The following is a 17500-nucleotide window of genomic DNA, read 5'->3' as shown; positions in this document are numbered from 1 at the left end:
TCAAGAGAGTGTAATGGGCTAAGTCACTGACACTTTGTTACGTCCGAGCTGAGTTCGAGTCCTTAGCTTGACCACGTATCAATTTCCGCATATATGCTTCCATCGAGCTCCTCGTCAGTCTCGACTGCGATGGCATGGAATTAAAAGTGAATTGTGGTTGAAAAGATGTTAATCTGTTCACTGGGGACCATTCAGTGTATATATATATATATATATATATATATATATATATATATATATATATATATACAGTACAGTATATATATATATATATATATATATATATATATATATACACATATATATATATATATATATATATATATATATATATATGTATATATATATATATATATATATATATATATATATATATATACATGTTGATAAGAAATGTAGTACCACATTCGTCGATCTCCCTCAGACCTGTTATTTCTAACCCGGGAACTTGTACCAGCAAGCTTTCCAAATAGCTCGCAAATCTGTTACTTTTGGTACTTTTGGTACTTTTTGGTACTTTTGGTACTTTTTCTGATTCCCACTTAAAAAACTCAGAGGATTTCATCACAAAATTAAATCAAGTGAATGTTTCTAGGGGTAAAATGCTTAGTCTAGATGTGATTTCTCTTTTTACACATATTTGTGTTGTTGATGTCCTATCCTTCCTAGAAACCAGGCTACAACAATTTCAGGACAAATTTCCCCTCAATCTTTGTTATTATTCGCCTTTGTGTCACCTCAAATGTTTTCTACTTTTGGAATTCTTTTTGGTTGTAGCGTGGGTTCAAATCTCTCTCCTGTACTGGCCAATCTGTGTATGGAATATTTTGAGTCTGTTCTCCTCCCAACCATTAAACCCTAAGACATGGTCTGGTTTAGATACGTGGATGACATTTTTACTCTTTGGGAAGAAAATTGAGGTTCGTTTGATAATTTTTTGTTGATTAAATTATTTAGCCCCTAACATTATTTTTAAAGTGGAATGGGAAGAAAAAGGTAAGCTACCCTTTTTAGATGTTTTAATTGTTCGTGACGGGGATAAGCTTGCCTTTACAGTCTGTAGAAAAGAGATCCATTCTGGTAGTTATCTCCATTTCTTTAGCAGTCACCCAAAGTCAAAAGTAGTGTCGCCTCAGGCTTATTTCTTTGAGCTCTCAGGAATTGTAGCCCCCAGTTTCCCAATGGAGAATTAAATCTGATTAAATCCCAACTTAGCAAATTAGCTTAACCGGATTGGTTCTTGGTCAAAGCTGAACGAGAGCAAATTTTTTCATTATCGCCTCCATTTCTTCTAAATTTTCATTGGATAAGAGCTCCTTAGGCGTTCCCTTTTCGGAAACATTTTATCCTTCAACCAAGTTTCTTCCCAAGGAGAAATTAAATTTAATTCATCATTACCCCAACACCATTAATAAAAAAGTTGTAAATGTCCACCAAAGGTTGAAAGAAGAACATAGTCAAGGTGTTTATTCGACCAAGTTTATATTGGACAGACGGAGAGGGATTTGCATAATAGGATAACTGAACACAAATTGTCCATCAAGTATGGACAAGAATGCTCAGCGGTGTTCCTACATGTTAAACAATTTAACCATTGTTTAAATTAGGACAAAGCTGAGCTCATATATAAGTCTAGGTGTGAGTTCAGGAAAAAATGGTTGAATTTTGCTCACACATACTACCTCACCCCCATCCCCCCGCCAATTCCACCTCATGCATCACAACATCATCCATATACAACCATTCTCCATTCACCCCTGTCTTCTGTCCTCTCCCGTCCTTCCTCAACAGACATTCCCCTCTTCCCCAAGGCCCCCTTCACCCCATCCATCCACCTCATCCTAGGACGTCCCCTCATATTCACTCCCTCCACATCTGCCTTCCATACCTCTTTTACTAGTCTTTCTTCACTCATTCTTTCCATGTGTCCAAACCATCCTAATACTCTTTCATCAACCCTATCTCCCAACTCCCTTTCCACCCCTGTTCTCCTCCTCATTTCTCACTCTATCTAGCCTAGTAACCCCCATCATACTTCTCAGACACCTCATCTCAAACACGTTCAAAATCCTTCTCTCTTCCTCTCTTAAGTTCCATGTTTCTGCCCCATACAGTGTTGTTGGCACAATCGCTCCTTCATACAGTCTCCTCCTAGCATCCATTCCCAAATGTCTATTCCTCATTACACTTTTTAATCCACCAAGGCATTTACTCGCTTCTCTCAATCTACATTCTACCTCCACCTCCACTCCGCCTTTTCCTGCCACATTTGCACCCAAATATCTAAAACTATCCACTTCCTCCAGTCGCTCTCCCTTAATGCTCACTTCCATTCTGCTGCCACTTTCACCCCTTGAACATCTCATCACCTTACTTTTACCCACATTTATCTTTAGCTTTCTTCTATCACACACTCTCTCAAACTCTGTCACCAATTTCCTCAATCCCTCCTCATACTCAGCACTGGAAATCTTCTTCCTTAAACTTTCTATCCTTCTCGCTATTTTCCTTTCTGTAGGAGGAAGGGAGAACACAATATCACCAAATGGAACCATAGTGATTTTGGAAATAAAAACAAATTCATTACTTACAACGTTTCGCCTATGATCATATATACAATGTATACAATATGAACTAGGATAGGTACCTTTAGTTTAATTTCTTCTTGGCGCCCCGTGGGATGCCCCGAATAGCTCCAGGGTTCCACACATATTTAATTGTATATTAATTGCTGGTAGGTGATTCTTTATTAATACAGCTTCCATACATTTTAATTTTCTCTTATTGGTGTTCTTTGCTAAAAATCGATGTATTACTATTCAAAACTTCCCGCGAAATATTCATCTTATGAATTTTAGAAATGTGCGATTTTATTGCACCATTCTGCATATGAAAAGTAAGCCTTTGAGACAAAGTTTGAGTTGTGTGTCCAATGTACCCGTCATTGCAAAGCGCACCGTCTTTGTTGAAAGGGCATGAGTATTTATACACGTAATTTTGTTTTGAAATATCTATGTGTGTGTGTGTGTGTGTGTGTGTGTGTGTGTGCACATAAAAAATAATTTACTCTATTGCAAATGTTCCTCGGTGATAATTCTAACGCAGAAGAGGTTCTTCCTCAGGGGGAGAACGAGAACGCGGGCCGGATCGGTCTCCTCATCGTCCTGGCGGGCATGCTGGGGTCCGTCGTCTCCGGGTACGCCCTCGACAGGTCGGCCAAGTTCAAGTAAGTCCTTTAGGGCGTTTCCCTTCAGCAAAATAGGATCACCTGGCGGCAGCTGGAGTAAAGATTATGTCGAAAACGTGGAGAAGGGTTCATAGAGGTGTGTTTACTTATCCTTTAAGTTGGATTGCTGCCACGTGATCGTATTCAGCAGAGGTAGGGGTAAACTTGCCTTGAATAATAATGCCCTCAGTGCCGCGTACTACGTTTCCTTTGATCCTGGCTGTCGCCAGACTCTTTCATTCAGTTTAAAATGACACATCTTTGTGTGTGTGTGTGTGTGTTTGCATGTGTGTGTGTGTTTGTGCGTGTGTGTGCGTGTGTGTGTTTGTGTGCGTGTGTGTGTGTGTGTGTGTGTGTGTGTGTGTGTGTGTGTGTGTGTGTGTGTGTGTGTGTGCGTGTGTGTGAGAGAGAGAGAGAGAGAGAGAGAGAGAGATTCACCATGGTCTTGGATCACGGGTTTAATTCGTGATCGACAGCTATTCCCCTCTCGGAAGAGAGCTCAGATCTCATATATGACCGATCTATAGGTAATGCTGCGACCTTACACGCACACACACCCAACTCCCCGCCACGAGAGTTGGAGTAACGACTCACAGCGCGGCGATACTGAAATTATTTCAGCCCTGGGTGGGATTCGTACCCGGGCCGACGTAGTGGCGGCCGGGAACTCAATGCACCACCGAGTCTCGTTTGTTTGTGTGTGTGTGTGTGTGTATGTGTGTGTGTGTGTGTGTGTGTGTGTGTGTGTGTGTGTGTGTATTCACCTCGGATCTGCTGCAGTCTCTGTCGAGACAGCCAGACACCACCCTACGGCAGTGAGCTCAGAGCTCATTATTTGCCGATCTCTGGGTAGGTCTGAGACCACTCACACACCACACACTGGGACAGCAAAGTCACAACTCCTTGACTAACGTCCCGTACCTACTCACTGCTAGGTGAACAGGGGTTACACATGAAAGGAGACAAACCCAACTTATCTCCGCCCGGCCGGAGTGTGTGTGTGTGTGTGTGTGCGTTTGTATCCATATTTTTCAAGACTTTTTAAAATCAATGGGGCAGTTTTTAATCAGCTGAAGATCGATGTTATAATGGAAAGATGGGTTCTCACATGACTCTTCCTTCTGCAGATTGGTGACGTTTCTGGTATACTTCCTGTCGCTGGTGTTCATGATCGCCTACACCTTCATCTTCCAGCTCAAACTCCTTTGGTTGGTCTTCCTCATGGCTGGCATGCTCGGGTAAGACCATTATTGTTGTTATTATTAGTATTATTTCCTCTCTAGTTCACAGGTTATGACCTGCATGACCTAAATGAAATTCATCATGGTTCAAATGCCTGGGCAAGGAGTGAAAACATGCCAAGAGAGCCACCTAAAGTGGTGGCAGCAATTGGGAAAAAAAAGTGCTCAGAAGCAGTGTCACCCAAGAATGATAGAGTGAGACCTTAATATAAACAGTCGAATTTTGTCACGAGAGGCAGAGCTTACAACTGACGTCACATCCCAGAGTCTAGAGTCGACATGACATTTTTTCTACTCCGGCGGCATTTTCAACCAAATTGGATATTTGTATATATCTCTCTCCAGACATCCTTCTCAATCTAAACTACATTCATCTAAAGAAGGGTCGCTGCAGAACACCAGGCATCTAACCTTTCTGTTTGGGATAGAGAAAACCTAGTGTTGTTCAACGTCATCAGGTCTCAGTTTCTTCACTTGTCCATTGTACAAACTCTGTTAGAACCATCCCATTTTCTTCTGACACCCTAAACATTCTTGGACTGTATAATTAGCAAACTCAATTGGAAATATCATATCTTAACTTTTGCCAGAACAGCATTAATGAAATTAGGTATGCTGCAGTCTTCAAAATTCCCTAACTCCAACTGTGTTACTGACCCCACACAAGATATTCATTCGCCACCTTTATGTCCATTTGCAATCTATATATCTCTTTCATTATTATTTTGTATGATTTCCTGGAGACAGATTATTTCTAATAAGAATGCCTAAACCATTCTCCTTTGATTGTGTGATTATTTCATTTCCCATTTCCTAAATCCCTGACAGCCTCTTTAATTCATCGTCCTCTTCTGAGTCCATTCATCAACCATATTTAGATCTGGTAGCAATTTACAATCCTCTTCATATTTCACATTTTTCATGATATTGGTATTATCAGCAAGTAAGCTACCTATTCCATTCATCATATCACTGATAAACACTAGGAATATTAATAGTGCCAATACTGAACCCTGTGATACTCCACTAGTCATCATTCTCCATTTCAATATTTCATATTTCATAACTGATTACATACATCTAGGCCTATCGCTCAGGAAATTCTTTATCCATTCCAGCATGTTCCCTAAGTCCTACATTTTTCATCTCATATTGATCAGTCTTCTTCTTTGTTGAGTATATATCGGAAACTTTCTTCTTTATTTTTTTTTTGCTTCATATACTACCCCTTCAACTTTTAAGTTGGATATTCCTTCCTTCCGCTTCAGTTTGCCATCCAAAAATCTGTAGAACAAATAATGTTTATCTTTACACTTATTAACTACATTTTTTTCATAGTTCCTTTCCTTTTCTTATCTAATGTCCGTGTATTCATTTGTAGTACTTTTGTATTTTTGTCTTCTTTGTTCTTCTCTTTCCTTGCTTTTTCTGAGTCTCATCTCTCTTTTGTATAGCTAATGTGCATCTTTAGTTGAACAATTCTTTTCTGTGACTCTCCCACTCATCCTTGGCAGTACTTTCCATCCCTACACTACAAAATTTCTAGAAGATTTTCCTTTTTCATCTCAATGAACTCCCTTCACTGCACTTCATCAAAGATTTTTTTTCATAGTTGGATCTTCTTTGTCTGTGTATATATTTTTTTATCTTTCCTACTTCCAGAACAAAATGAAGGACTACATATTCCCTCTTATCTGATACAGGTAATTCAATGTTTCAATCACCTCAGGTTCCAGTCTTTTTGGTATATCTTCACCTCTATATCTTGTTGGTTGTTTCACCCATTGGGTAATTTTATCATTCACTGCTGCGTTCAGCAATGTGTTGCCCCTTGGAACTTCACTTCCTCCTGTATCCACTCTTCCCAGCTCACATCTCCACAATTGAAATTTTCCATCAAAATATATCTTTTGCTCCTCAAAATATTTTCTCAGTTCTTTGGCTGTATTTATTATTAAAAATTCATACTCTCTCATTCTACAAGTATGTCTTTTTTATATATACAGTACTGCTAAATCTCTTTTCCCATATCCCTCCATTATAACTGTCATATCCATTATCTCGGCCATTTCCTCTCCCATTACCACTTCCATTTTTTTTTTTTTTTTTTTTTTTTTGCTACCATTACCCTTCCCTTTTTCTTCTTCTATTACTCAACCATGAATTTTACTGTCCCTTGCCTGCATCAGTATTTCTGTTGAGTTTGTTCTCAATGAAACATATATATCTGTTTATTTCTACTTTAATTGTTTATCTTTAATCTCTCTGAATCCAGTGTGTCTGTACTGAGCAAACTAATTCCACTCCTAGTTTCACTGATTTTCCTTATTTTCCTGTAGATCTTCTCTTAGGTACCACCTCATCGTCTGATCTGTCACTATCCAATAAAACTGTATTTTCCTGTTTAGTCATATCTCTCTGTCTCTCTCTCTCTCTCTCTTTCTCTCTCTCTCTCTCTATCTCTCTCTCTCTCTCTCTCTCTCTTTCTCTCTCTTTTCGTTTTTTTTTTTCTTCGCCTGTTCTACCACTTTTCTTGTTTTCTCTCTTCCTCTGTTGTTTCCCTCCTTGCCCAATCTTAATTTTGTCTTTGCTCGCTAGTTCCCATGTTTTTATTACATCACTCATTGTACTTTGCTATTTAAGAATTATTTCCTTTGGCAATGCATCTCCTTGCACGTACCTAATAAACCTAAAAACGTCTATTTCCTCATATATTTTTCTTCATTGTCCATAATTGCTTGCCTTTTTTCTGCTGGTACATATTACTCATACTATCTAACCATATTGATATATTTATCTTTATTTGCTACCTCTCTTATCAGCGTTTCCCTACTGTCAAGTACCTTTATCCCATTTATGTACTCCTTATCTTTACTCTCTCCTTTGCTGTTCCATTATTCTATTAAACTGAAGCTTTTCGTCCTTATGTGCCTTTATTCACACTTACTATTTGTGTTTGATCTCCACGATTTTTCTTTATCTTTCTTGGCCTTCTCATTTTTTCGCTGTTCTCCTACCTATCTTCGCCCTTAAAATTTTACTGACTACCTTTCAATTTGTCAAGCTCACTCTTTTGATGTATTTTATTCATGTTTTTCATCCTTCACCCCTGAACTGTTATTTTATATTCACTACACTCACAGCTTCCTTTGTCCTTATTCTGTCTATGATTACAGTCACCAACAATTCATCCATGAGGAAAATAATGTTCTCGGCTGGTCTGTTACTTATTTCTTATTACACATATAGTATAATCAATATTCTATTCTTACTCAATGCCGGTACCATATCTGGTTAACGCCAAGCTATTTTATTTGGCTTGGAGGAACCTCTGGCCCACAAAGGGTTAATACCCACGTTTTCCACTACAGGTTCTTCATGACCGGCTACCTGCCCGTGGGCTTCGAGTTTGCGGCTGAGCTGACGTACCCGGAGTCGGAAGGAACCTCCTCCGGCCTCCTAAACGCCTCCGCGCAGGTCTTCGGGATTTTCTGCACCATGGCCGATGGCGAGCTGCTGGAAAAGTAATTATGCATTAGATATATTGGCCTCATAACCCTTCTATTGTCCAGAGGGGTGTTTACTGGAAGAGTAGCCTCTTCGCACCTCTCCGTAACTGTGAAACCATTTTGTTTCATACACACGTACAAACACACACACACACACACACACACACACACACACACCCACACTTAGAAACGAAGCGAATGAAAAAAAAATTAAAAAGAACTGAAACTGAAAAAAAAATGGAGAGTGGTGGACCTGAGGCTGAGGAAATGGTATCTAAGGAAAAAGAAAACAAAGCAGGCAGAAAAAGACGAGGAGAAAGGAAATAAAAAATAGCTTATACCAATATAGATTGAATAACTTCAGGAATGAATGAATTAAATAATTAGCCTATAAAGCCTTAGAAAAATCAGACATAATGGGAATAGTGGAAACTAAATTAAAGTGTACTCTACCACCCAACACTGTGGGACAATTGCTGGACGAAGAATAGAAAGGATAAACAAGGTGGCGGAGTATTAATTTTGACTAATAAAGATTTAAAGGTAACAAAAATAACTGAGGGAGAAAATAATGTAGAATCAATTACGATACAAGTTGAAAGCAAATATATGAAGAGTAGAAAATTTGTAGTGGTGTACGTGCCCCCAAAACACAGTCCTGGACAGAAAGTTATTATTCCAAAATATTAGAAGATACAAAATACGAATTAACTAATATACTGAAGGACAGAGGAAATGAAGTGATTATGGGTGACTAATTCAAAAGAAATATGTTGGGAGGAAATGACAGTGAAGGGTGGAGAGGAACTCGGGGGCAACGTCCTGCTCGACATGACCATCGAATACGCAATGACTCAGTGTATAAGGGAAAATACCGGATACAGAGGTAGTGAAGAACCATAAAGGCTGGATTTAATACTTACGACAGAGCCTGAAATTGTCGACAAAATTAATTACAAAACTCCGATAGGAAAGAGTGACCATGTACTAATAGAATTTGAGTTGAAAGAGCAAATGGATCAAAGTAGAAATGAAAAACATAGAATAGGAAAACTAATGTACAACAACAAAAAATTGAGAAACTCAAAAAATTCTTTCGCAACGCGAACTGGGAAAAATTCCTAAATGAAGAAACAGGGATTGGAGAGAAATGTAATATACTAAAAGAAATTTACAATGAGGGAGTGAATAAATACGTACCACAACAAAAATGGAAAGAACATACATAAAAAGCTGGTACAACAAAAATGTAGTGAGGCTAAGGATAAAAGAGATAAAGCTTGGAAGAAATTAAAAAAAGACAAGAAAACAAGCAAATGGCTAATGTACATCAAACTAAGAAATGATTACGTAAAAATACGCAGAGAAGAAAAGAGAAACTACGAAAAAAATATAATAGAAAAATGCAAGGAAGAACCCAAACTATTTTACAGGTATGTAAATGGTAAACTGAAGAATAAACAATAGAAAAGCTGCGCCAGGGTAAATACGAATATACAGAAGAACTGGAAATGGCTGAAATTATGAACAACCACTTCAAATCAGTATTCACAATAGAAAACTCACCTAACTGTGAGGAAATAGAGAGATATCCCCCTCAATGAAAGAAATAATTGTAACACAGAAGGAAATCAGCGACCAAATCAAAACCCTTGATGTCAGAAAATCACATGGTCCAGGCGGAATTACAAATTGGATACTGAAAGAATGCATGGAGGAATTAACAGATAAAATGTACAATGTGATTAAATTCTCACTTTAAGAAGGAAAGATGCCACAGGACTGGAAGAATGTAAATATTGTACCGATTCTTAAGGGAGGAAACAAGGAAGATCCATCAAGTTACAGACCGGTCTCCTTGACAAGCACAGTAGCAAAAGTTTGTGAAAAAGTCATCAAAAATAGATGGGTTAAACATTTGGAAGAAAAAAAATATATACTGAATCCAAATCAATTTGGATTCAGACAAGGAAGATCATGTACAACAAACTTGATCTGCTTCTACTCGAGATTGATCAATATAATACAAGAGAGAGATGGTTGGGCAGACTGTGCCTTTCTGGACCTACAAAAGGCATTTGATAAGGTACCACACAAGAAACTAATAAGGAAAATAGAGTCAATAGGTGGCATCAGAGGAAAATTATTGGAATGGATGAAAGACTTCCTGACTGGGAGGAAAATGAGAGTAGTAATTAGAGATAAATTCTCAAATTGGGAAGAAATGATAAGTGGTGTCCCGCAGGGATCAGTACTGGCCCCGATCATGTTTGTCATATACATAAATGACATGGATGAAGGAGTAGAGTGTTATATGAATTTCTTTGCAGACGACGCAAAAATACTAAAGAAAGTAAGAACGGAGGAGGATTGCAACTCATTACAACAAGACTTGGACAAGATCTGGAAATGGACTCAAAAGTGGGAAGTGAAATTCAATATCAAGAAATGTAGTATAATGGAATTTGGAAAAAGTAAAAACAGAATATCGAGAGATTATAAAATTGGTGAAGAAGAGGTCAAAAAAGTAAACTCGGAAAAAGACCTTGGAGTGATGATCAGCAAAGACATGACACTGGACAAGCATATTAATAAAATAGTCGGAGAAACCTACAATTTATTGAGGTCAATAAAAGTGGCATTTGTCTATTTGGATGGGTAAATAATGATAAAAATTAACCACACTAATAAGACCAAAACTCAAGTACGCAACAACACTATGGACACCCAGTACCAAAAAGAATATAAAAAAGTTAGAAAGAATACAAAGAGCAACAACAAAACTGATACCAATTCTCTCCAAAATGACATATGAACCAAGACTGTACCAACTCTGGAACAAAGAAGGGAATGAAGAGACCTTTTAACTATCTATAGAAATATGAAAGGAATGAAAATCTTAGATAAGAATGATTTATTGAAATGGGGCAATGGAAAAACAAGAGGACACGAAAAGAAACTCAAAAGAGATAATTACAGAAGAGATCTGAAAAATAAATAGCTTCCTACACAGAGTGATAGATACCTGGAACAAATTAGACAAAGAAACAGTGTGTGCAAACACTATTGAAGATTTTAAGAAAAAACTCTTGATGCTGAAAGATACAAAGACGGGTCACCACGAGCATAGCTCCCTTCCCGTATAATACAACTAGGTAAACATAATACAACTAGGTAAATATACATACAAAATGGAAGCGATTTTGACAATGGTATAAAAATAATAAAATCCATCAGGGTTTTATTGATATTGACGAATAAGATATACATTTTAATGATTTAATGAAACCTTCATTAGCACCTGTTAAATATATTTTGATATTTCATCTATCTAGAAATGTATATATATATAAGCAGCTCTGGCATTACACAGACATAAATGTAACATATGGTGGACGACCTCTGGCAGAAACCAAAGAGGGCGGATGATCAATTTCATTCGTAACTTCAGTTTTCTAATTCATTGCTGCTAAGAGATATCCAAGAGTAACAATGTCAATTTTATTCGGTCGACAGAAGCCCCATACACTGGGAAAGGGTTAAAATTGTCTTGATTAACCTTTCCATTGCTGTTCATAATTTTAATTTCTCTCTCTCTCTCTCTCTCTCTCTCTCTCTCTCTCTCTCTCTCTCTCTCTCTCTCTCTCTCTCTCTCTCTCTCTCTCTCTCTCTCTCTCTCTCTCTCTCTCTCTTACAGATGGCAGTCGATTTATTGCTTAGCTTATTGGTTTCGAACTAGAATCTGCCATGTCCCGAAACTGATTGTGTTCTCCTCCTCGACAGGATGGGTGACTTGGCCGCCAATCTCCTCCTGGTGGCGGTACTCCTGGTGGGGACCATCATGACGGCCTGCATCAAGGAGGAGCTTCGGCGGCAGAAGGCCATGAACAAGAGCAGCGCCGACCTCGTGGTCCCTGAGCCCGAGAAGATCATCAAAGAGGAGGAGAAGGTGCCGCCGCCTCCCGAAGACGGAAGAATCTAAAGGTTCTCACAACTCCCTGGGTTGAACGCTTCCCTCACGAACACGAGGCTCCGACACCTGAAAATAGGAGACCCCAAAGGTTCTGAGAACTACGAGAATGAACGCTTTCCTCGAGAAGAAGACGAAGAGGCTCCACTACCGAAGGACGGAAGAAGTTTAATGATTCTGAAAACTCTTCGGAGTTCGGGGATTTCGTTAAGAACTCGAGGCTTCATGTTCCGAGAACCTTCTGGTCGATTATTTCAGGGAGACGAAGAAGATGGAAGGATCAAAGAGTGAGTCTGAGGACTCCTGCATTGGAAATACTGTATAGTCCATCTCAGTTGACTAAAGGTTTTGGCAACTTATTTATGCACTTTTTTTTTTGGGGGGGGGAGGGGGCTAAGGGGGGTTACAGAACACGAATACCTAGAATAAAAAGAGAAAATTCTCACAGTTTTGGATATAGAATTCTAAATAAAAAGAAAATATGATATTTTACGCATTTTTTGTATGAGGGGTGAGGGGATACAATGAGGAAGTGGCAATACAATACGGAGGAGGGAAGATATACACGTAAATGCATAATCCAGTCTGTAAATGCATAATCATGTATTACCTTCACCAGTACAATTCGAATTCGTGAATTCTTAGGTAGCGCGAAGTTATTGGTCATCACTAACTCCTTTCAGTTCGGTGGCATGTCTTCGTAACTCACCAGGTGGTCTTTGTCAGTTCCCAGACCATAGAGGTCATAATCCCTTCGACCTCTTGTAGATTTCGACCGAGCTGACGTCGAGCGATTTTATTAGGCTGAGAGATGGATTCCGGACTGAAGGGATGAACCCCTTCAATGCAGTGACGTAGTCTATAGACCTTCGTCTTGGCTGGTGCTTGATGGTTTTATTCAATTTTTATTCAATCAATCAATCCTTTGCCCTGGATCTCTCGTGCAAGAGGTCCACGGCCCTTAGGAAACTGGTTACGGTTTTCATTCAATGATGCGGCCCCGAGGGGCCGGTACCTGGTCTCTGTCAAGGTCGCTCCATGAACTGAACAGAACCCTTTGGCGTTAGTCAAGATGAAGGTCTATTATACATGTCATCCCATTGGGCGAGTTAACGGTTATGAATAGTCTTTCTATGCCATCTGTTTAGTATTCTCATGCTATCTGTGCCGTATGTACTCTAGTTCTGCAAGGACCGAGAAAGAGCTCATCAGGTCGTGCCTTAAGCCAAGAGATCATTCAGTAGTTTCATGTCAAACACAACGACTGCTGACGTTTTTCCCAAAGAAAAAAAAAATCTGAAATCTCGAACTCAGAAAAAACATACTGTATATATACTGATTTTTTAGACGCAGAAAAAAAGGCTGAAATTTTAAACGTAATGAAAAAAAGACTAAAAAATAAAGTCAGGGAAAAAGACACAAATCTCAAAACTGAAAAAAGAGAGAGAAATTTTTTAAATTCATTATAAGACACTACAATACTAAAACCTAGAAAAAAAGTAATAGAATCTTAGTTTGAGGAAAGAAAGAATTTAATCATAACTTCGAGAAAAGAAAAAACGCCAAATTCTGAAACTCCTCTCGTTACAAGACGCTACAGACAGGGCGTGGGTCGTCTTCATATAGCTTTGGAAGTTTTTTTTTTTTTTTGGGGGGGGGAGTGAAATTGCGTCTCTACATTCCATTTAAAACTTGACGCAGAGACATCTTAACCCATTCCCTGCCTGGTGGTACTTTTCTTTTCATTCCCTCTGCCGTCAGAATATTTTATTCCTCTTGTAGACAAAACCAGCCCCCAAACTAGCCACCCGGTAGTGAAGGGGTTAACAGACGAAATGTGAATCGAGTCTGTGAGTTCGATGTGTTTGCATCGTCCTGTGAAGTCCAGCAGTAATGATCGATTTCATACGAATTATAAACTAGTATATAATATCATCTTAATTCCGCCATCGATTGTGAACAGGTTGGTAAGCCACAGACAGACTCGTATATGATCTTTTATTGTTTGGAGTGCGACGTATAAACAAATCAAATAGATTTTTACTTTGCAGATCAAAGGAAAGAAAAGAATGAATAAACATTTCTACCAGCCTCCAATCAAAGGGTGGCTCATGCAGAACTTGTTCACTATTGAACAGTGTATTGAGCAAGGAATATTTCATCACAATGAGCACTGTCGATAGCCAGAGCGAAAATTAAACCTTTGTGATCGACATTCGGTTCATATGCTTACCGTGGCTGTCGCCAGGCGATTTTATTCAGCTCAAACGAACTACATCACTCGATGTTTATTTAATGAGGTCCAGTCGACTTCACTTCTAAGTACTACAGTAGCTGGTGTTTTCTAGGAAGCTGTGGGTATCTTGTATCACTAGCTCGTAAATTTACGATGTGACTGAGTACTCTACGACCTCGTAAACCCGTCCATATCGTAAATGTATGACTTAGAAGAAATGCGCTTGCTTGCTTGCTTGCTACATGCAAGTGAATGTAGTACAGTAGTTAGAAGTGAAGGTGACTGGGCGTGATGGCGAAGGCGAATCCTCCCCCGTCGTAGACTAAAGTCTTCCTAAAGCACGTATTTTTTTTTCAGAATACCACCTAATTAGGTGTATGTGTAGATGCGCTTCTACACACACACACACACACACACACACACAGCTTGATAATACGTTCAGTTGCATTCTGTATACATAATATACATAATAATATCGTACTCTGAAGATACATACATGCACTTGCATACACACACATACACAAACACACATATTGCGTGTTTATACAGATGTGCTTTCAAATTGTATGGTACTGTACACACATGTTTGTATTACGTGTGTATGCGTATGTATTTACTTAATTATAATGAACAGGAAAAGAGCTACGCAAGAAAGTGTGAATATAAATAGAACTAAATGTCTTAAATGATTTTTAAATAACTAAATGTATTTACCTAATTGTTATACACTAGGCTCCTGTCCTTTTCTCAAACCATCATATTTAGTTTTGAGTTTGCTTGTTGTTTTAGTTTGGATTTGTGGTTTATATATATATATATATATATATATATATATATATATATATATATATATATATATATATACACACACACACACACATGTAAGAGGGAGAGTGTTTGGCTATTAGACAACTCTACAGTTAGATTTCGCGGGACAAATTTTGTTTACATTGGGGTGTCTCAAAGAAAATTGACGGTGAGATGACTATCGCGTTTTCTTTTATACTTTGTAGGGGGAAAGACTTTACAGAATTGTATTGTGGTGATTTATTTGTTTTATAAATCTCAAGCCTTCCCTAGTATTGGTGTTCTCGCGTGTTGATTTGTGTATTTCAACAACAAAAATGAGACGTTAATGGTCTTATGCCCGTTGCGTTATACTGCCTTGGCAATATGAGATTCGTAGGTTGGATGGAACTCGGACCTTACCTAATTTACCTACGAGTAATTGCATACAGAATAGGGGCTACACTCGCGCACACGTGCTTTTGTATGATTGTATTCATGAAAGGACCTATTCTCGTTAGGTTCCGTTTCTTTTTTCTCCAAATATTGGGTTTAGCATGGGCTGTGTCATAGTTTCTTCAGTACAGAAATCGAGTTTTTTATATCGTTTATTCATGCGTGTGTATGTGTTTGGTTGTGAGATAAAGAGAGGGAGACAGAGAACCTGTTCATGTTGAAATATACAGGAAAAGAGCTACGTTCGAGAGATCTGTTCTTTTTCTCCTTCGTTCAAACACTGTCTACTCGTCTCTGTGTATGTGTGCGTATGTGATTTGTGTTCGTGTGTGCAGGCAAATTACATATAGTCTGTGGCTGGGTGTACATTCATATAAACACATTTACACATACATTATACAGATATATATATTGCATGAACATATATTCTTGTAAATATATTGATATATGTAAATATGAATTTTCTTTAAGTATGGTATTTTTAATCTCAGTGTTGTGTCCACGATCAAAGATCATTTTATCCTTCATGACCAGTGTGATGTATGATGTCACGTCATAGATTTTATTTCATTTTTTGATATGTAAGTGACGTATTTTTGCGACGTACATGGATACGTCAGTATCTCAGAAAGAAAATGATTCCTGGACTGCAATGGTTCTTGTGTAAATCGTATAGGCACGATACTACCCCACGTGACCTCCCTGCGTGATCGGACGTGATGTTATGTGACGGGTGAGAGGTGGGGGAGGGGGCATTACCATTATTTGTTTTAGTGATGATATATTAAGAAATGCAGTTTTGTACGAACCTGGAAAAGTTTATATATTCACATCGTACAGATGTTAGGATTTTTTTTTTCAAGAAAATATTGATCATTTTTTTCAAATTGAATCCTAGTCCTAAGTACTTTTTCATTCACAACTGTCCGTCATATGTCTGGTTCATTTGGAGCATCATTTAATTATCATTCCCATTAGTATTCATTGCTCTAAGTTCCTTGTATATCATATAAGCATGTTAGTGCGTACGGTAGTTTGCATTATATCCGTCTATAAAACAGTGACAAAATTTACACAGGAAAGTTCTCCAGTTTTATTTTTTTATTTTTTTTTTATTTTTTTTTTTTTTTCCCCAATGACAAGGTGGGACGTATTGCGGTGCCCCCTAATAGTTGTGGGCGTCTACTTCTAAATACATCGAGTTCTCTCGTATTGGGAATCTGTAAATCGAAAAATTCCAATGTTTGGGATGAAACGTTCTGAAATCTAGAAACTTAGGAATAGTATTTTCTTGTCATTAGAAAATTTCGAATTTTAAGAGGTTCTCAATAGTTAAAAATATGTGATATTTTCCTCATCCTATCTAACAATTCAAGCCTTTGTTCCTAAATTTCGGATCAAAATTCGAGGGGGATGTGACAGTTAAGTCGATTCTTCCATACAATTAACCAGGAAAAGTGGCCCGAAGTGTTATCATGAAACCCACTTTCTCGAGAAAATAGTGGTTGAGTTTGGGGAGAGTCTAATCTTCGAACAGCGTCATTGCTCCTCCCTTGGTCTGGAGGAGATAAGTCAGAGATAACCATGCAACAACGGTGGTCACCTCACTTCAGTTCTCTCTCTCTCTCTCTCTCTATCTCTCTCCACTCCTCTCTCTCTCTCTTTCTTTCTCTCCCTGTGTCGCTTGCTTCACTTCTACAGAGGGCGTCACAACTGACGTGTGCTTTTATTTTCGCATTCTGCACGTAGAATACGGAATAGCACATTTCGTTCATGGGTCGTTCCCTCTCCTACTTAATTTGAAACAGTGATCGGTGAAAAATAAATCAATGTCACTGTTTGGTTTTAATGGTGTGTGTATTACCTAGCAGGAATTTGTCACTTGTTGTTCCTGTTCAAGGGACCCGTGCACTGGAACCATTGTGGAAATAGTCTCGAACGTTTTTGCAGGTTCGTTTTTGTGAATGCTGGCACTCAGGAACACTTGCGTCATGTTGAAGTCATTCGAGCGAGGATTTCCTAAAATTTATATTCTTTTTATTATTTTTCTTCTTCTTCTAGTTTTCCCTTGACTAT

At 38.4% G+C, this 17500-nt stretch overlaps 1 protein-coding gene across 1 annotated transcript in view; it reads left to right on the top strand.

The window, feature by feature from the left end:
• Positions 1-17500, top strand: part of HisT (Histamine transporter) — a 154299-nt gene that overhangs the window by 134568 nt on the left and 2231 nt on the right. The window contains exons 7-10 of the mRNA XM_076182949.1: positions 3123-3226; positions 4354-4464; positions 7839-7991; positions 11760-17500. The exon at positions 11760-17500 is cut by the window's right edge and continues 2231 nt beyond it. Of these exons, the coding sequence (XP_076039064.1) occupies positions 3123-3226; positions 4354-4464; positions 7839-7991; positions 11760-11958 (567 nt within the window). The 3' untranslated portion in view covers positions 11959-17500. The remainder of the gene's footprint in view (positions 1-3122; positions 3227-4353; positions 4465-7838; positions 7992-11759) is intronic.

Source organism: Oratosquilla oratoria, chromosome 3 (genome assembly GCF_046742065.1).
Source record: "Oratosquilla oratoria isolate Oo_2021 chromosome 3, ASM4674206v1, whole genome shotgun sequence".
NCBI classification, from domain to species: domain Eukaryota; kingdom Metazoa; phylum Arthropoda; class Malacostraca; order Stomatopoda; family Squillidae; genus Oratosquilla; species Oratosquilla oratoria.
The sequence above is the reverse complement of the archived record's forward strand: the minus strand, read 5'-3'. Positions and strand labels throughout refer to the sequence as shown.